The sequence below is a fragment of the Lithobates pipiens genome, unplaced genomic scaffold (assembly GCF_037356315.1).
Source record: "Lithobates pipiens isolate NorthernLeopardFrog02 unplaced genomic scaffold, aLitPip1_a1.2 Scaffold_8, whole genome shotgun sequence".
In the NCBI taxonomy this organism is placed as follows: Eukaryota; Metazoa; Chordata; class Amphibia; order Anura; family Ranidae; genus Lithobates; species Lithobates pipiens.
This window is the reverse complement of record NW_027507903.1, coordinates 156,629,055-156,649,394: the sequence shown is the minus strand read 5'-3', so window position 1 is coordinate 156,649,394 and position 20,340 is coordinate 156,629,055. Positions and strand designations below refer to the sequence as shown.

At 40.4% G+C, this 20,340-nt stretch overlaps 1 protein-coding gene across 2 annotated transcripts in view; it reads right to left on the bottom strand.

Moving 5' to 3' along the window:
- DHTKD1 (dehydrogenase E1 and transketolase domain containing 1) overlaps nt 1–20,340 on the bottom strand; it is a 61,753-nt gene that overhangs the window by 16,549 nt on the left and 24,864 nt on the right. For both annotated transcript variants that reach the window (XM_077469218.1, XM_077469217.1), the window contains exons 7-15: nt 18,265–18,463; nt 17,447–17,759; nt 15,662–15,746; nt 13,528–13,667; nt 10,337–10,487; nt 6,975–7,081; nt 5,235–5,399; nt 3,559–3,641; nt 925–1,094 (exon numbers count right to left, since the gene is read on the bottom strand). In XM_077469218.1, the coding sequence (XP_077325344.1) occupies nt 925–1,094; nt 3,559–3,641; nt 5,235–5,399; nt 6,975–7,081; nt 10,337–10,487; nt 13,528–13,667; nt 15,662–15,746; nt 17,447–17,759; nt 18,265–18,463 (1,413 nt within the window). The remainder of the gene's footprint in view (nt 1–924; nt 1,095–3,558; nt 3,642–5,234; nt 5,400–6,974; nt 7,082–10,336; nt 10,488–13,527; nt 13,668–15,661; nt 15,747–17,446; nt 17,760–18,264; nt 18,464–20,340) is intronic.

The window sequence follows — 20,340 nt, the reverse complement described above, 5'->3', positions numbered from 1 at the left end:
GGAATCTTCCCTTACCTTATCCAGCTGCAGGGTTCTGTGGTAACAGACCCAATCACCTCTCGCAGTGGGCTCTGTTAAAAGAACCTTCAGTGACTCAGGCCCCCTTTTTGATTGGTGGATCCACAGCCCTGGGCCCGTAAAAAGCACCCCGCCAGGAATATGGCTGAAGAAAACAAATACTGGATCCCGGGGTCCAATTACAGGTAAAACCTTGTTTCTTCAGACACAAGGTCCGGGTACCATTCAATTTGGCCTGGAAAACACTAATGCTTTTTTTTTTTTCTCGAGGGAGTCTGCTTTCAGAAAATATATAATGTTTTGGGGGTTTTGTAATCTTCAGGACTAAAATGTTTTTTGAAACGTGTGCAAACCCCCCCTAAAATGGCTCTGGCAGGGAAAGGGTTAAAGGATAAGTTCTCCTTTGGGAATATGTTCTACCAGTAAGCTTTGTTAGTTAATCAAAACTGTCTCCCAAGTTTTTTAGCTGGCTCCTAGATTCAAAGCAAATTTGTTAAGCCTTGTTTTTAATAAAGATTTTACATAATGCTGTTGCACTTACTGTTTTTTAATATGTTAAACCATGGACAATCTACATGATTGCATTCAAACTTTAGACATTACCCGTCTATGATTCAGGTGCAAACCTGAGCCTGCATTTGTAAATTCTTCACCGCACTCAACAGAATATCTGTTTTATGCATGATTACCTTTTAGGTCTACTATCTATAGTCCACAAACAAGGGAAAAGGCTAGTGTGCAGAAAAGTACAGATATAAAGAAGGAAAAAAATACTTTCACTATAAGTAAAAATCTACTGATTTTGATGACAGATTCCAGCCACACAGAAGCAATAATATAACTTTGCTCATGGTATTTAAGGTAATAGCAAACAGATCTAAGCTGTGTCAAATGAACTCTGCTTACCTTTGGCTTTTGGATATTTGCTCAACTCTTGCTGGAGCCCTTCTAATGGGAATGGACACAATTCCTCAATGCGAATAATAGAGAATTTGTGTCCCTGCTCTCCAAGTGCCTCTTTCTGTTTAGCCAAAGCATAATAATGTTTCCCAGAACAAAGGATCACTGTGCTTACACTGTAAGAAAAGACATAAGAAAAAGATCAGACATAGCACTGATGCATACCATAGATAAAACAAACAATCTACCATTTAATGTAAGTACACTATATTATCAAAAGTAATAGGGCGCCTGCCTTTACACTCACAAACTTTAATGGCATCCCAGTCTTAGTCCGTAGGGTTAAATATGGAGTTAGCCCACCCTTTGCAGCTGTAACAGCTTCAACTCTTCTGGGAAGGCTGTCCACAAGGTTTAGGAATGTGTCTATGGGAATGTTTGACCATTCTTCCAGAAGCACATTTGTGAGGTCAGGCACTGATGTGCACAAGAAGGCCTGGCTCAGTCTCCGCTCTAATTCATCCCAAGGGTGTTCTATCGGGGTTGAGGTCAGGACTCTCTGTGGCCAAGTCAAGTTCCTCCAAACTCGCTCATCCATGTCTTTATGGACCTTGCTTTGTGCACTGTCATGTTGGAACAGGAAGGGGCCATCCCCAAACTGTTCCCATAAAGTTGAGAACATGAAACTGTCCAAAATGTCTTGGTATGCCAACGCCTTAAGAGGTCCCTTCACAGAAATGAAGGGGCCAAGCCCAACCCCTGAGAAACCCCCACACCATAATCACCCTGCCACCATATGATTTGGACCAGTGCACAAAGCAAGGTCCATAAAGACATGGATGAGCCTTTTTGGGGTGGATGAACTTGACTTGCCTGCACAGTCCTGACCTCAACCCTGATAGAACACCTTTGGAATGAAATAGAACCGAGACTGCAAGCCAGGCCTTCTCATCCAACACCAGTGCCTGACCTCACAAATGAGCTTCTGGAAGAATGGTCAAACATTCCCATAGACACACTCCTAAACCTTGTGGACAGCCTTCCCAGAAGAGCTAAAGCTGTTATAGTTGCAAAGGGTGGGCCAACTCAATATTGAACCCTACGGACCAAGACTGGGATGCCATTAAAGTTCATGTGCATGCAAAAGCATTGTTTTATTTGCCCACAAAATTACATACTGTATAGCCAATCTTGTGTTACATAAGATTTCCAAACTGCACATACACACAGGTGACATACATACTGGGGAATGAACAGAGACCATCTAGGACACCCTTTAGAAGTACATTGTGCCTTCGCGTAATAAGCGTCAGTGTGGGTGACAGATTTATGAACCTGTTGAAATCAGGCACTCAAATTTGGGGTAAGCACCATGCGTGGAGGTGCACCAAGGCCGGAGTGTCCATACAGACAGTGCAGCTCAGCTCCCTCCCCTGAAGATGTCACAAAGACTTTTTTTTGACACATGGATTTTGGTAGCTGGGTGGGCAGAACCGAACAGCGATTCAGAGACTTTGCCAGATGCACTCCCCTTGTAATGGACAGCAGGCAGTGGGCGATTTCTTAACCAACAGATAACCTGTTATTGGCTATAGAATCCACCCACTGCCTGCTGTCAATCACAAAGAGAGAGCGTACCTGATGGGGAATTAACATCTCTGACTCTCTATTGGACTCAGTATGCTGTCAGTCACTAGTTGGTTGTGAAGCTGTCAACATCCTTGACAACCAGTAACAGGTGAGGGAAGGGGGTAGCGGCGGAAAAAGCCAACCTGCCACACATTGTACATAGTCATTATGCCAAGGTTGAGTTAGTCCTGAAGTTTACAATTGTGCTAAGTACAATCATAAGGTCCTATTCAAACCTTTGCTCATGTTATTGCAGGAGTTTTCCTTCATTAAGGTGTGTGGTAATTTCCAGGTTTTAGTTTGCTTGGACTGAGCCGTCCATTTGAATCATTACCCTCACTAACAAATGCAGCACCTAGGAGTGCAGCATAAACAAAATGGCTTTAGCAACATACACAGCATTGTGTTCCGGGAACAAGATGGGGACTTCCCATCTCACTCATAGAAAAAAAAAAAGTTGAGTTGGGCCAAGTTCTGCTCAACCATTTACAGACAGGGAGGGAGCTTTGTAATCTATGGATGAATACAAAGCCTCCTTTGACTGGTGGAGGCAGGCAGATCATTTCACAATCTCCGCCTCAGCCAATCAGGGGAAGCTTTGTATTTAAAGAATACAAAGCTCCTGTGAATGGCCGAACAATGCTCAGCCCAACTCGATTTTATTCCGGGAACAGAACAGGAAATCCCTGTCTTGCTGCCAGAAGACAGCACTGTACACTGTAGCAGAGGCTACAAACAGTTTATACAGCACTGTATCTGTTAATGAAGTAAAAATTTAGTTTGGACCAGCTTGGTCCCATTAGCAATTGTGTGTTATGACGCACTATAGAGCAGGTACATTTAGGTCTTCTGTATGCAGAATGTGTGTTGGTGTATCAAAAACAATGAAGGTTATTTTTCTTTGTTTTTTACAAGCAATTACATGTGTTGCAATAAATACATGATTTACACATTCTCTTTCTCTTGAAACAGATTTCATATAAAAAGGTGGTCCGAAATATAATGCATTACCTTTTAGGATCTGCAACAGCCTCCCCAAGAACAGGTTTAAATGTCTTTCCAGGTGCCAATTCATCAAAACTTGACACAGCAGCCTTGTAAAACAAACCATGTAGACAATTTTAAATGCTCTACCAAAGAATGACAGTTCTTATTGGTTAGTAGTTGTCAATGGATATTACCTATAACATTCCCCCTAGCAAATTTCTTAAAATGTATACAGCTTATGTCTACTAGTGTACTCCCTATAAATGGTGCATCTACTGTATATCATTGGTAAAGGATTACTTATGCAAAGAAATTCAGATGGCAAGGCTTAGGGTAAGTAATAATAATAATAAAAAAAAAAAAAAAAAAAAAAAATTTAATTAATAACACCCCATGAAATTCAGTCACTGATTTATCCTGCAGGCAGCTTACTTCAGAATCCTTTAAGTGTTATCCTTACATTTGGTTATTCTTGAACATATTTTGAGCACTGTAGAAATGGAAAACTGGTATGCTTACTCAATGTGTTATTTTGCTTATTAAAAATAAATAAATCACATATGATCATTATGAAACTAAATGATCAATTTTCTTTAACATTCCATTATCTTTTGGCAGCATTGCTTAGGGCTGAACACCAGAAACCCAAAAAGTCCTTGCAGTGGGGCTGTGTGTGCATTGCAAAGGTTAACTGCTTCTTTACTCTAAGGGACAGCAAGAGCACTTTTACTTACCTGATCCTTCACATCCCTGGAAAATGGTGCTCCCATCCAGTCCAGCAGTGACTGTCCCTTGTTGTTCTCATGTCCAGTACAGGTCAGTGGCGGTGCATCCATTAGGGGTGCCTGGGTTCTGCCCCCTCTCTCCAGCCACCCCCATTGTGTAGAATGTATAGATTCACGCATTGCATCAATCTATTTATGGCCGCGTTAGCCACCCCCTATTCATGCATCCGGCCCCTTTTCGGGTGAATTCCTGAATTCCAGCGACGGGGGTGTTTTTTTTAAGCACCTGATTTGAGCCATAGGCTCTAATAGGTTTCACGAAAGGTGGACTTAGAGCGCAAAGCATTGTGCTCGCAGTCCACCCAGGTGTGTTAGAAAAGCGAAAAGTTTGTTTTTCGAAAACTGAACTGCCTCTCAGCCAATCAGAAGGCGCGAATCTAATACCTGTCACCTGATTGGCTGAAGGCACAGGTGCTCTGACTGGATACCTAGCAGAAGGGAGGCAAGACAAATGGAGGACACAGGAGCCGCCGCAGTCACTTGGTACTCATCCCACAGCTCGCTGACGTCACCTGATCTCCCACTAAGATGGGGTAAGTTCCGGGAAGCAAGTGGGCGAGGCACAAGTGGCTGCATTTGACGGGCACAAGTGGCTGCATTTGATGTTTTTATCAATGCTTTGCAGAATTTTTATAGTTTGTTTGTGCCCCCCCAAAAATGTTGAGCACCAGCCGCCACTGGGGGTGGGCGGTGAGAGGCTGCAGTGACTGGTCTAGCAGTGTAAAGGAGCCTGCAGGAGTGAAGGATCAAGTAAAAAACAGTTTTTCATGGGAATAGGCATTAACAAAAAGTTAACCTTTGCAGTGCAGGCACAGCTCCTCTGCAAAAGGAACACATTTTAGTTTTCCAGTGTCCAGACTTGTTCAGATGGTGAAAATTTTCTTACAATACATATGATGTGAACAAAATGATTACCGGATATCGAAGCAGCATTTTTGGAGAGGCCACAATCAGAGGTTTTCTGAAATTCCGAATCATTTGTCTACGTAGTAAGTGAAAATACTGTGCTGGAGTTGTCGGATGAACAACAAACATATTAACATTATCACCATCCACACCTTCTTCTGTACTATCACACAACTGTAAGAAACACCAAAAATAATACTGTCATTGCTTAAATTCAAGCAAGAAATAAGTCTAGTAAGCCAAAACATGCACTCACTAAAAAAGGTCCCATCATATTATCTGCTCTTGGTTAAACTAATAATATATATTATAATATATATATATATATATATATATATATATATATATATATATATATATAGTGGACTGCATTCTACGGCCCAATAATAAAATACAGGCTGTGGTGTACTGCTGGCAGATCCTTACCAATTCTCTATACTCAATACAGCAGAGGGAGCTCTGAGGCTGGGAAGAGCCAGTTATGTGACCAACAGGTGACGTGAGTGTACTCTCCTCCTTCCATTTTACTTTTCGCCATTTGCTGGCTTTGAAGTCTTGAAGTGCACAATGATGCACAATTGTAAAACACACGGCTTTGCTTTATACAATTTTATTTATGTCACGGTATCCCCATGCAACTGACAAACTGTTTTCAAAATAACCCCTTAGACCAGGGATCTCCAAACTACAGCCTGATTCTTATATACAGCCTGCTACAAGATTTTGCCTGGTCCACAGCAACTCATATGTCAATGTCACAGGGGATGGGGGGGGGGGGGGCTGGGCAATTTTAATCATTCATAAAACAGATTTTTTTTTTCGGCCCATGAAAATTTGTAAAATATACAATGTGGCCTTCGTACTGAAAAGATTGGAGACCCCTGCCCTAGACCATCTGCTGCAAAGGAGAACCACAGGGTAGAATACCTACCATAATGTATCTCGATAATCTAAGGGTTTCACTCTAATATTACACTCCCACACCCAATCTAGTATGTTCATTGCAATTAGCAGGCGTGAAAAGCACTGGTTGGGGAAACAAAATGGAACCGTTAAAAAAAAAGAAAACTGGAAGGAGAAAAAAAAAAAAGATAAATTGGGGTGAAAAAAATTGACTTTCAGTTTATTAAAAAGGGGCTGTAAAGATTCATTTTTTTTCCTAATAAAAATAACAAACATATTTCACTTACCTGCTCTGTGCAAGGGTTTTGCACAGAGTATACCCCTTTTTCCTTTTCTGGGGTGCCTCCCCTTCATCAGGTTCCCCCACGAACAGACGGTTTTCATGGAGGCACCCGTGTGGCTCGCTCCTGAGTCCCGCTACTGCATCCATTGACACAAAATGCGTGACTCGGCCCCGCCTCCCTGCTCCCGTGTCATTGGACTTGATTGAAGGCAGCGGAAGCCAATGGCTCCCGCTGCTATCGGTCGAATATGGATGGAGACAGTGACTAGAGCTGCTGGGCTCATGCTCATCACTGGATTGGATAGGGTCAGGTAAGAAAAAGGGGAGGTCTGCGGGCAGCTGCAGCAAAGTTTTTTCACCTTAACTGAATAGGTGAAAAACCTTGAGTTTTTACAATTACTTTAAAACCAAAGTCAATAATCCATCAAAATAGATTGCAGGCATAAATAAAATGTGGTTTAGTTTGGAAACTCTAAATCCAATGCTGTATATTTTATTTTTCCATTTTGTTCTGGGCTAAAACACGTGTTCACCTACAAACAAGATTACCTGAAGAATCTCACCTGCAGAAAGCGTTCAATGCGACAGGAGGAGTGCTCTGGACCAGCACCGTCATAGCCATGAGGAAGCAAAATCACAATTCCACTTTGAAGCAGCCACTTAGCCTCACCTATTAATGTAGGGCAAATGCTTTAATTATTAGGAGGAGTATATTTCATGCTTTTGCACCATTATGCAAGGAATGATTAATTCTGGCTTACACTTCTTATGTGCACTGCATCCAGCATGAAAACTGGGGTATCACTAAAGCTCCATTTCATACTACATTACAAAGAGCAATAAATGTACAATATGTCATAGCCACTGGTCAAAAACAATTGGTCCACCTACTCGGAGCTGCTAAAAAAAAAAAAAAAAAAAGTGTCAATCTGGGATCTATTCTTTGCAATAATTTATTCAGTTAGGATATACACCCATTTTTATAAAATCTTATCTGCATTTATGTGGCTATAATGAATTTCTTTATATTTAGATGCATTTATATTGTATAACATTTTAAAATTCTAGAATATTACAGAAAAAGGAAAATTTTGATTTATCTATAAAAATTCCATACCCTAGAGTACAGTACAGGATACAATAGGAGTATTCATACACCATAGGATGTGCATAAGCAATGAATAAGAAGGGTGGACAACAATAAGGCAACCTGGACTGTTCTAACAGGCCCAAAACCAAGGGTCAAAAGACCCAACCTCAAAGTGCCAGTGCAAGAACCTTGAGGCCAAATGCCTGGTAAAACCTTGAAACAGGGTGTTCCTTGTGAAGTAAAAACAGGTCAAACAGGGAATCAGTCTGTCTGATTGGAGCAGTAGCCTTGAGGTATGCTCTGACTACATCTAGGCAATGTAGAGAGATTTCCTTTGGATGCTTAAGAGCAGGGCAAAAGGATGGGAGGGCAATGTCCTCACTGAGGTTGAAAGCTGAGGCCATCTTCAGAAGAAAGGATGGCCTTGGGAGAGAACTTTGTTATGGTGAAATACTATTTACATGATAGGGTCACAAGTTCATCTGGCAGACACAATAGCAACCATAAAAAGCCCATGTTGCAGGAGAGAGGGGATATCCCTAACAGCTTCACAGCGTGGTTTCTGCAAGACTGAAAGAATCAAGTTGGGATCCCGAGAAAGCACAGGGTGCTGCAGGGGGATGTGTTAAAGATGTTTAAAGAAAAAAAAAGTTATTTTAACAGGTCTTAAAAAAAAAAAAAAAATAAGATTGAGACCTAAAAACTTTAGGAGTACTTAAGGGCAATTTCTGTTTTCTGGTCAAGAGCTGTTTGTAGGAAGGCCAGAATTCAAGGTACAGAGTAATCTCTGGGAATGAAGTGCCTGTTTTCACACCAGGGTATCAAGGGTTATCAAGGTAGGAATCACACTCACTCTTCTTTCCTTTAACCCATGGGATTCAACAGCCATGCTATTAGAGCCAGAGACTGAGAAGCATAACGAGGACCTTGAGACAGCAGATCTGGCCTGTTGGGAAGAACCAGGGACCATCAGCTGAAAGTCTGCATAAATATACTCTCCATCAAGCTCTTCTGAAGGAATGTTTGGTGTAATTAGAATGCCCATTTCCTGTCTTGCTCTATTTTTTTTTTTTTTGAGAAGACTAGGTAGAATTTGCACTTAATCTCTGGTTCTGGCAACAAATATGTGGTCGTTTATTGATTGTTGAATCTGGAAGCTAGGATGTCGACATCTGGAATCCATTTTTGAGATATCAGATTGAAGAAATCTGGATGAAGAGCCCATCCCTGCTGATCCAGGCGACGACAGCTAAAATATTCAGCTTTTCAGTTGTCCACTTGTGGGATTTGGACCACAAAGATAGCAGAACAGTGAGTTTTTGTCCAAGAGATGACCTGGTTTGCTTCTTTCAAAGCAGCCAGGCTCCTGGTGCCCCCTTGATAGAGGATCTAGGCCACCGCTGTGACATTCTTTGACTGCACCCCGATTGGGTGCCTCTTCAGAAGGGGTCCAATGTTTCTGGGCTAACTGGACTGCTCTGAACAGAGAAGGTTTTGCGGGTCTTTTTGTATCCAAAGTGGCATGGCAAGAGACTTTGCTTAATGCCAAGGCTTTTGCGGACAGAGGCAATGAGCTTCTCAACATTAGCAAGAATGTTGCATGAAGCTTCTTCAATACAAGTCTAGTCTGGGGGAGAAAAATCTTACACAACTTGCTCCAATATCCTCTTCATTCCTTTCTGTGTATGTGTCCTCTAGGACTGCATATCAGGCTTGGATTTTGGTAGAGAAATTGGAGAAGGAGAAGAGCAGTGGCATTTTTAGAGCCTGAACAGAGATGTCAGTTTTAAAGCTCTAATTTTCCTGCAGAAACATGACACAGATGCAGCGAATTTTGCTTTAATCAACTAGGCCGCTTGTTGAGTGCCTGAAATTGAGCTGAAATCAGTTGCTCGTGTTAGAATCAGTTCTTGCTCCACTACAAGGGATGCATCATCATTTCGTGGTCGAGTGCTGTGTGGGCCTTCAGCAGAGCAAATGTTGGCCTGTAGCTTTGACTCCCTTTCACCTGGTTTTCACATAGCTACAACTGAGGGTGTTCCTCTGTAGGGTACTCATGGAATAGGGTGCAGAGTACAGGGCAAGTGTGTATGCAAGGAGTAATGAATCCCTGTGGAGAAGGGGAGGGAGGAAGTGCCTGAAAACCTTATAAGGGTTCTATGTGAAAGTGGCATTAAGGCGTGTAAAGAGAGCTGTGAGCTAACTAATCATCCGAGACTAAGCTCTGAGTGGTTGAATTTTAGTGCCAAATTTAAAATGTTTACACTGCAAGGTTAATATATTTCAAACACAGCCCCATTTTAAACACTAATGGTCAGAGATACAGGGTGACCCTGTCTTACCAGTCAATCACACAGGACTTTAAAAGTCCAGGGCCATCACACTGGGTACAACCCAAAGGAGTCTTCAGGGACTGGGTTCCATAGCAATGGTTCATGACCCTGGAACTGTATAGAACCCTACGGCTTACTCAAACGTGTTGCACCAAGTGCCAATGTGAGCACCCCAAGCAGTATATACAGTGTCAAAATTACAGGCTGTCCTCAGTGTGGAGGGGTGTGTCCTTTAAAACTGTGCCAGGGTCCAATCACCTGAACCCATGTTGTATGAATACTCTGCCCTTGTCCTGTACTGTACGATTAGGAGATATAGTTTATGATCTTATTTGTGTTTTTGGAGGGTAAAACCCCCAAATTAGTAAAAGAAAGCATAATGATTACATAGCTGTAGATAGGCATATCACATTGACGTAGACAGACAGAAGGATTGAGCAGACAGCTCTGTGAATCATACGGCAATTCACACTGCTGCAAAAGATTTTTCATACCATCATACCTCCAGAAATAAAAGTGTCAAATATAATCTGGGCACCATTGAAGAAATCTCCAAACTGCGCCTCCCAAATTGGCAGTAACTTAGGGCTTTCTATACTCATGCCATATTCAAATCCAAGGACAGCTTCCTCTGACAAGGCACTATTGCTTACCTTTTGGAGAGAGAACAAATGCACAATTAATAGCATTACATCTAGGAGCTGAATAATAATAATAGTAATAAAAATAACTCTTCGTTTTAAGGTTGCCAAAATGGATAAAACAGACTTGTATGAAAATAAAAAGGATTATTGCAAAAACATTATACTCAGTGGCCTGAATAAGGAAACCCCTCTTCATTACTGCAATGGACCGCTTTTGCATTTGACTGCCCAATCCAGATACACTACCTGTTTACCACATCCTATTTATAAAGTATGGACCCTATTAGAAGTTAAACTCTGGAGAGATGTATATATGCATAACTAAATCTGAAGATACCATGTTCTTTCCCCTGCTGCGCTCTTCTTTCTCGGTTGGTCTTGTGGAGGTCCCCTATGCTAACCCCCTCTTTAGTGTTGGATTCCCCCCACCCTTGGGAGAGTCTGTTTAGGTGGAATTTGCGACTCTAAAGAGTGGAACAGAATGGGATGGTAAACTGTTGATTGTATGATATATTGACCTATATGGATGTATAGTAAAAAATGTTATACTATGTACCAACATTGTAGTTAACATTTATGATTTTAGATCATCGCGCCTTGAAGTTCACCTAAGGAAGCGGGTTGTTTTGCCTCTATGTACCAATCATGGCATTGTTCAGCCTTTGGGCCCTCAATAAATAAATAGTTTTTTACCATTTTAATCTTTATGTATTTTAACTTCATATTTGTCAATAAGATATTTTTTAGTCTGTCACTAAAAGGGCCATTGCGTCTGCTATTTTTCTCCACTCTCTTCCTTCCACCTTATGGGTTGAGGATTCCTCCATTCTGATGCAAATTGAACGTAGTGCCTTAAAATGATTGCTCCCTCTCAATCAAAGTTCTTTATAATGTAGGGAACATCTAACTAGCTAAGTGGCAGACTGGTCTCTAAAATGTATAAACCAAATTGGCACATTTTAAATTACAATGCCCAAAACACCTGCAGTACTAGAACAAGTATTTTATAGAGAAAGTCTTGTATTACAGGTAATGTTTGACATATTCATAGTTAAACCAACCTTACAAACTCTTCATCTGCAAAGTCTATTATCTTAGGCGGCAAATGTTTCACTAGAAAAATTTATGTGTAGCAGCTTTGCTGATAGAGTGGACCAGGTACCCCCAAAACACAGGTTTCAACCAGTGACCATCTTCTGCACTCACTTGCCCTGACTGACTCCCTTTCACGTTTTTGGCTTTACTACTGGCCTATCGCTGTGATGTGAAACCTTACCAGCCAATAGTATGATAGAAACAAATTGAGGGGTTAGGCCACAGCCAGCAACCATGTTATCTGGTCACTGGTTGCATTATAGTGCAGTCTTGGTTTTTGAGGTTCCCAGGCCCTCTACAGGGCATAAAGATGGATATTATTATCTGGACATGTGTGTTCATTATGATGAATGCCAGTTTACATTGTTTGTGTGTGCGCGAGATATAGATACACTTTAAAGGTCATTAGCCCAGTTATATTACAAACGGTACTATTTTTTTAATCTATTTTCCAATCAATATTGGGGCAACACTCCAGCAAGTGTAAAGTAAACAATTGAGTGTTGTGAATGCTGGTTTTTCTTCCAATTATGCTGAAGCGGCAAAGAATGACAATAAGGAAACAAAATCTATAATGCCCTGGGCTCTTATTTCAGGATATAAATTACATCATAAACACATCATTATGTCCCAAATAGTATATAATTAAAAACATTAAAAGAAGACATGAGTTTGATTTACTAAAACTGATGCAGCTATGAGTCGCCAATCAGCTTCTAACTTCAGCCTGATCAATTAAGCATTGACAAAAAACCTGGAATCTGATTGGTTTATATGCAGAGCTGCACCAGATTTTGCTCTCTGGTTTTAGTAAATCAACCCCATATCTCTATCGGAATATGCATTTTTTTTCAGTTCTGTGTTTTGTTTTAGGCTATATGCCCATGGACATTTTTAAAAACGAGCTGTAAAGCTAGTACCGACGCCAGGAAAAAAATGAATATCGGCGTTAAAAACTATTTTTTTTTCTCACGGTTTGCATCAATGCACATTTAGCCAGGCTAGCTTTCAGCCTCGTTTCTCTGTTTCTATTAAAAATCAATGGTTTCCTATAGGAGCCCATTGATTTGAATAGAAGCAGCACCAGAAGTCGGATCAAGATAAGGCAGCTTCGGCTCTTCTCCCTCTTCTGGTGATGTGTTCTCTCCTCTACGCTGTCCTCTCTCTCCGCTATCTTCTGCTCTTTTGCTGTGTCTTCTCCCTCTGTTCTTCTTCCGATGTTAACTCGATGCGATCTCCAGATGTAATGCTGGGTCTGCCGTGTGCAATGTCTTATATTGGCATAGGGCAGGGCTACTCGACGCACGTTAGAGGCCACGCTCCCTCTGACCCAAAGCACCAACCCCCCATGTTGAGGGCATGTGGCCTGGTATGGTTTAGGAGGGGGGGTGGGCTCACTCACCCCCCCCTTTCCTGACCTGCCTGGCTGCGTGCTCAGATATAAAGGGTCTGGTATGGCTCTTGGGGGGAACCTCACGCAAAAACAATTCGGGGGTTCCCCTTCAAGATTCTCAGCACACAATTTGCACTGCAAGTTGGATTATTTTGATCTAACTACTGGTGCGACTTCTATTCAAATCAATGGGCTCCCATAGGGAATCACCGATTTTGAATAGAGACAGAGAAATGCTGTGTATACAGCGTTAAGCCTCGTTAAATCGCGTTCACCACTTTTACAGGTGTCTTGCGTTTTACAGCTCTAGTGCTGGAGTCTCAGAACACAATGGTCCTGGGCTTTTTTTGGAGCTTAAAAATGCCTATGCCACTTACCGCTCAAAAACGCCATGATGGGCATGAGGCCATAGGCCAACATGGACAGGTGTTTTTAAGCTGCAAAAAAAGCACATAAAAGCGGTTGTAAAAACATCCATGGGTATGTAGCGTTAAAATTAGAATGCCTTTTAAATACCAAGAAAAAATACTTTATATATTTGGTCATATGCATATTACACACCTCCAAAAAGCCTTTCTGGTCAGGTGTTATGTGGTTTAAAGGAATGTAGGTGTCATTAGTCTCTTGACAAACCACCATGGCATGTCTTTGACTGAAGGTTCCACGTCCTACATCTTGTCCACTTATTCGAACATTAAACCCTTAATAACACAACAGAAATAATATCAGATTATAAGCACTCTGATGCTTGCGATCCAACAGTAAAACAGATGGTTATTTTTAAAGAATGCTTTGGACTTTGCAGTTATGTCCATCTGACCACTTACCTATTCATATTATAAATTAATTTTAATCATGCAATTTGATATTAATCATAGAAAATTTAAAGCCATAACTTTACTTTTGGGTAGTGTCTGGAAGTATTCATACCCTTGTTAGATTTAAATTGCCTTCCAAGCACTTCTGGGTAGATTCGCCCCCTGATTTCTCTTGGTGACCACTGTCACACAAAATGGATTGGAATCCAAAGTACTACAGTTGTCAAAGCAAGGTTTCCTGCACACGATACTCCTGTTTGAGCATCTAATTCTTCCGTTTATTTATTTTTTTATGTATATTCGCGCACATTTTCGTGCATGCGCAGCAGCTTGCTCTGACATTGACAATGACAAATCTGTGCAAATTTGCAGGCAAACGTGCCAATTTACACACAAACGTGCGCAAAAGTGCACATTTGGCATAAATTACTGACCAAAAATGCAGATATTTCTATTTTATTTTTAACTGAAGAATACGCGTCGCTTGTTTACGAACCTGCATGCATAGGAACATTACAATTAATGGGCTGTATTTTAGCTCAGTAAAAAAAAAAAAAAAAAAGCTGTACTGCGCTTTTTCAAGCTGCAGCGTGCAAAAGACCCAACTGTAAATGAGGAGACACAACAATCTAGGATTTTCCCCTCATTTTGTAGATAATTTCTCTTACTTGAAAAGTGCAAATTATACAAGACGGGTATGAATGCAGCCCAACAAAAAATTGTAAACTTAGTTAAAGTGATTGTTTAAATGTTGATTTTTTGGGGGGAATGTTTTGTAAAAATATGTTTACACTTTTTTTGCAAATGTGAACACATGCGGCCAAAAGAAAATTTGAACGTCTCTCTTTAATACGTTTTATCTTCACAAAGAAAAATATCCCACTGTTCACAATCATGCCTGCTTCAAGTCATCAGTTTTTGGCAGCACCTATATCTATGAACAACTAATTTCAAAGATGATGCATGCAAAGGGCAAAATTAGAACCAAAAACATCCGATAACCACCTTGCAAATTAATTGAGAATCATTACTACATACATCAACCCAGATATTGCATTAGTTTATTAAACAGTGTCAAATATTGCACTAGTTTTATGTTGCTCTTTTACAATAAAAAATAGATTACTTAGGTAGGTGTATTATCTATATCCGTGATCATCAACTTGTGATCTGCCTGATTTTTTTTCTGCTCATCAGTTATCCTTATTGTTAGTGTATTTTATGTTTGGCCCAAGACAATTCCTTCTTCCAATGGGGCCGAAGGTCAAACAGTTAGACACCCCTGACTTAACTTGTACCACCCAAGATGGGCACTTGTTACGCACCATGTATTATTTTGTTTCTTACAATATGGATGATGGGGCTTGATTAGGAGATTACAGGATATTTTGCAAATGCAACTACAAAGTCAACCCATTATATCCAAAAAACAGTAACAGAAGTCACCATGTAAGTAAGCAAACTTCTGTGTGCACAGCCACCCCCTGGACCCAGGTGCACAGATCTAGAAAATCCCGACTTGGTTCTAGCTCAGAACTATTGCATTCCACCTTCATCACACTATCTCACATCCAAAAGATGGAAGCATTAGTGGCCAACAAAGAGGCACTGCACCTGCCTGTGGAACAGTAAAAGGGGTCAGGATGGAAGTACAGCACAGTACTTCCAAAGAAAGTAGGGTCCAGTGAAGCTTATGTGGCAAACAGTGGAGGTCCTTCCTAAAATTAAGGTACTGCCAGGCAGCATGAAGTGCATCCTTTTTTGGAGTGCTTGGTTACAGGTTTGTTTTAATCTCTTCAGGACCTCAAATAATCATGGCTCATATACAGAAAGTTCTATAAAGCATATATTAGGAGAAAAACAGATAACTGTATTACCTTGGCAAAGTAACGACCCAAAAGCCAAAGCTTCAGCTGTACCCCAATCCATCTTTGTTCCTTCCTGCAACTTCTGTATTCTAGACTAAATTAAAAAAACAAACAATAAAACAAACAGGTATACAACTAAATAAAAAAAAAAAAAAAAAGCAATACACAGGCAAATCTACAATCACATACAAAAACTATATTAGAAATGTAGGCTGCCATTACAACAGAGTAGGGACCAAAAATTCTTCTCAAATGCACTGTAGGGATCATAGGATCATAGAGATGTTATAACTTATGTTGGAACATAATTCCCTGACGCTACACTTTTCTGTGAGAAAATAATTTGTCCATTTGTCAAGGAGGAACAACGTCACTGTATCTGGGAATGAGACCGTTGGTTTTCAAAGCTTCATGGCTGCTGTCTAAGGATTGCTAAAGTACTGGAACAGAATACAGAGTGTGAATAGAGCTTGCAACAACCTCTGTGTATAGATACAGTGCCTTGAAAAAGTATTCATACCCCTTGAAATTGTCCACAACTTGTCAAGTTACAACCAAAAACCTAAATGTATTTTAGTGGGATATTATGTGATAAACTAACACAAGCTGGTACATAATTGTGAAGCGGAAGGAAAATAATAAATGGTTTTCTAATTTTTTTTACAAATGAATATCTGAAAAGTGTGGCATACATTTGTATTCAGCCCCCTTTACTCTGATATCCCTAACTAAATTCTAGTGGAACCAATTGCCTTCAGAAGTTACCCAATTGGTAAATAGAGGCCACCTGTGTGTAATTTAATCTCAGTATAAATACAGCTGTTCTGTGAAGCCCTCCAAGGTTTGTGCGGGAGCCTTAGTGTACAGACAGCATCACGAAGGCCAAGGAACACACCGGACAGGTCAGGGATAAAGTTGTGGAGAAGTTTAAAGCAGGGTTAGGTTATAAAATGGAATGGAGAAAAAAAAAAAAAAAAAAAAAAAAGTATGAAACAACTGCAAACCTGGCCGTCCACCTAAACTGACAGACCGGGCAAGGAGAGCATTAATCAGAGAAGCAGGCAACTCTGGAGGAGCTACAGAGATCCACAGCTCAGGTGGGAGAATCTGTCCATATGGCCTTTATTGAAGAGTGGCAAGAAAAAGGCCATTGTTTGCGAGAAGCCATGTGGGGGACACAGCAACCATTGAGAAGAAGGTGCTCTGGTCAGATGAAACCAAAATTGAACTTTTTGGCATAAAAAGTAAACGCTATGTGTGGCAGAGAACTAACACTGCACATCACCCTGAACACACCATCCCCACGTGAAACATGGTGGGGGCAGCATCATGTTGAGACTGGGGTGGAAGTTCACCTTCCAACAGGACAACGACCCTAAACATACAGCCAGAGCTACAATGGAATGGTTTAGATCAAAGCATATTCATGTGTTAGAATAGCCAGATCAAAGTCTAGACCTAAATCCTATTGAGAATTTGTGGCAAGACCTGAAAAGATCTGTTCATAAAAGACTTGCAGCTTTAACTGCAGCGAAAGGAGGTTCTACAAAATATTGACTCAGGAGGGCTGAATACAAATGCACACCACACTTTTCACATATCTATTTGTAAAAAAAATTGAAAACCTTTACTTCATTTTCCTTCCAATTCACAATCATGTGCCACTTTGTGTTGGTCTATCACATAAAAGCCCAATAAAATACATTTACGTTTTTGGTTGCAACATCACAAAATGGGGAAAATTTCAAGGGGTATGAATACATTTTCAAGGCACTGTAACTATAACCAACCAACCTGGGCATGCATCTTGAGTAGATGGCTGTGCAGTTGAAACTCCTCAGGAACCTCCACAGATTTGGCTCCAATAAATTTAAGCAGGTCAGCAGGAACACCAGTGTCCCACGTTGTGATGCGTGCACTTGGTTCTACCATTTCCCTCCAGTGATCTTGAAGGTTGTTCGGGGGAGGAGTGTAAAGAGTCATATTGGCAAGATGATCATTAAGCTTTGCATAATAAGATGTCTTGATGTCCGAGATTTCATCTTCTGTCATTAATCCTTCAGATATTAAACGCTCTGAATATACGTCTGGAATACTCTTTCGTGACCTAAACAGAAGAAGCCACATATTTGGTTAGATGAAATAAACATCTGTGAAGCAATTATGAATAAACATGACTTCACCTGTCCATTAGAAGGAAATTCAACACTTATGGTAGCTGCTAAAATCACGTCACTACACTATAGAGTTGATTTCACTTTGAATTCCCAATCACATGCAAATAAAAGAATTTGCACATACGATTGGATAATTGGAGTTGTGAATCTTCACTTAATAAATTAAAGGAAAATTCAGTGTTTTTGGAATTCAGCCTCTTTGTCTCCAAGGACCACTTCTGTTTATAAGGCTAGTAGATTTACCATCTTCAAACCAAAGTTTTATCTACACATTTTACATGCAGCACTTAAATTAAGGAAAATGGATCAACAGATAAATTTAGCATAATATAAAAGATAAAGAAAAAAAAAAAAAAGGACTATAATACAGGTTGTCTTTATGGAAACAAAGAGGGGAAAAAAAACATATCAGCAGAAATTTGATTCTCAACTTACCGGATAATTTTGTACATTTCAGGATTAGTAAAGAAGGGCTCATCCAGTTCATTGTGGCCCCACTGCCGATAACACAACAAATCTATAATCACATCTTTTCTAAAAAGCCTCTGATATTCAACTGCTAATCTTGTTGCTTTGAGGACTTCTTCTGGAACATCTCCATTAACATGAACTACAGCACAGTCAACTAGTTTACCTAAAACAAAAAGGTAAAGGAAAAAGTACTCCTTACTCCAATGCCAAAATTAGTAAAACTAACAAACATAGTTCAAACCATCACTACAAGTTTAGTGATGGTTTAACAAGCTATGTAGGGCAATACAGACAGTCATTATGCAAGACTTCTTGATAGATGGGGCCATCTTAAGACCAACTGTGCTCATATATTTTTTTATAATGATACCGAAACGATATAACAGTCATATAAAGCTGCAAACATTCTTATAAAATGTTACTACAAAATGGGATTAGCGTCAGTAGAGGTACATATAAACATAACTAGAAAAAAACCTTTGAGCACTTGCAAAACAGTAGGTGAAGGCACCTCAACACCACCGCTACTAATACCTTATAAGTGCCCCTTAATTTATTGCATTCCATTCTATGTATAAAAAGTTACCAAACATGCTTTTATGTAAAAGATTTTAAAGAAAACCTGTGGTCTTGTGCAAGAATTCGTTTTTTTTTGGGATGGGGGGGAAGCAAACTGTCAAACAGAAGCCGTTAGTAAGAGAAATGTGAAGAATTACAGGGCTTTGCGACTTGATCTGCAATTTTTTTTGGGGGGGGTACACACTGTCAAACAGGAGCCTTTAGATGCAGTTTAAAGAGAAATGTCGACAACTATAGGGCTTTATGATTTGATACAGGTATGTGCACTCAGAAGCTATGGGTCAATGTCACGAGGCCATTCAGTTGACAGGGCATACATTGTTGGACATTACCATTTACAGATGACTTTCAATCCCAAAAGACTGATTCAGAAAAGTTAAAAAAAAGTTAACATGGGAAAAATAGAAAGCTTTCATGATTACGCCTTGACAGTCATAATAATTCAAGACATAGCTGCAAGGGGGCCAAACAGCATTCATGAACATACAGAATCTGTGTAAAAGTTATTTAGGCGCTGCATAAGGCAATTTATGAAAAACAGCTACAAGATGCAGCTGCATGAGGACATAAGCTGACACTTTGCGCATGTACCTCATGACTTTTACACACGTACCAGCGTATGCCTGCATACAGCGGTATCCTGTCGTGTGTGTGTTTTTTTTTTTGTTTTGTTTTTTTAGGTACGGCTGTACACAACAGCTGGGGCTCCCAGGGATGATTTACATGGGTTCTCTAAGCTTTTACACAATGTATGGCCCCCTTCTGAGGCTCGATTATGGAAGCTATTTGTTCCCTACTAACTTTTTCTTTTTTACTTTTCTGAATCAAACAGTTTAGCCTGAAAGTTAAATGATAAGAGGTCAACCAAGTCTGAAAAATTCTGCCATGTCGACCGTTTGGCCTCACCACACTTTCTCCCAGCCCCAAATAACACCTTGTGGTTGATTACATTTCTTTTAAAGCACATCTAAAGGCTCCAGTTTGACAGTCTAAAGAGTTCCGAAACCTAATTACTATGTGATGAAAAAACTCAAAAGTAAAAGAATAAAGTTTCTTTACCTCTCCCGAGAAATTCTCCTTAATTAGTCTCATATGTATGCCTCCATCCCCACAGTCAGTTTATTAAACATCACAGTTTTTCAATGGGCATATGAGCACTTTTAAAAAGGGGGCATTAGACTGCTTTCACACTGATCCAAAAAGGTGCAGTGCAGTGCACCTGCTGCTTTGTTGCACTGTGCCATAGACTTCTATTATATCCTGTGGGTTTAGCGCACTTTCTGGGATTCTATAAAGCACAGCTAGCCCACAGTAAAGTCGCATGTGCACTGCAGTGCAGGTAAACCACAACGCCTGAGTATGAAAACAACCTTATAAGGGGGGCTCAGGACAGTAAGGGCACGCTTACATTTGTGGTTTGGGGGAGTGGCGGTAAAACTCCATAGTTCATTATGGCCTGCA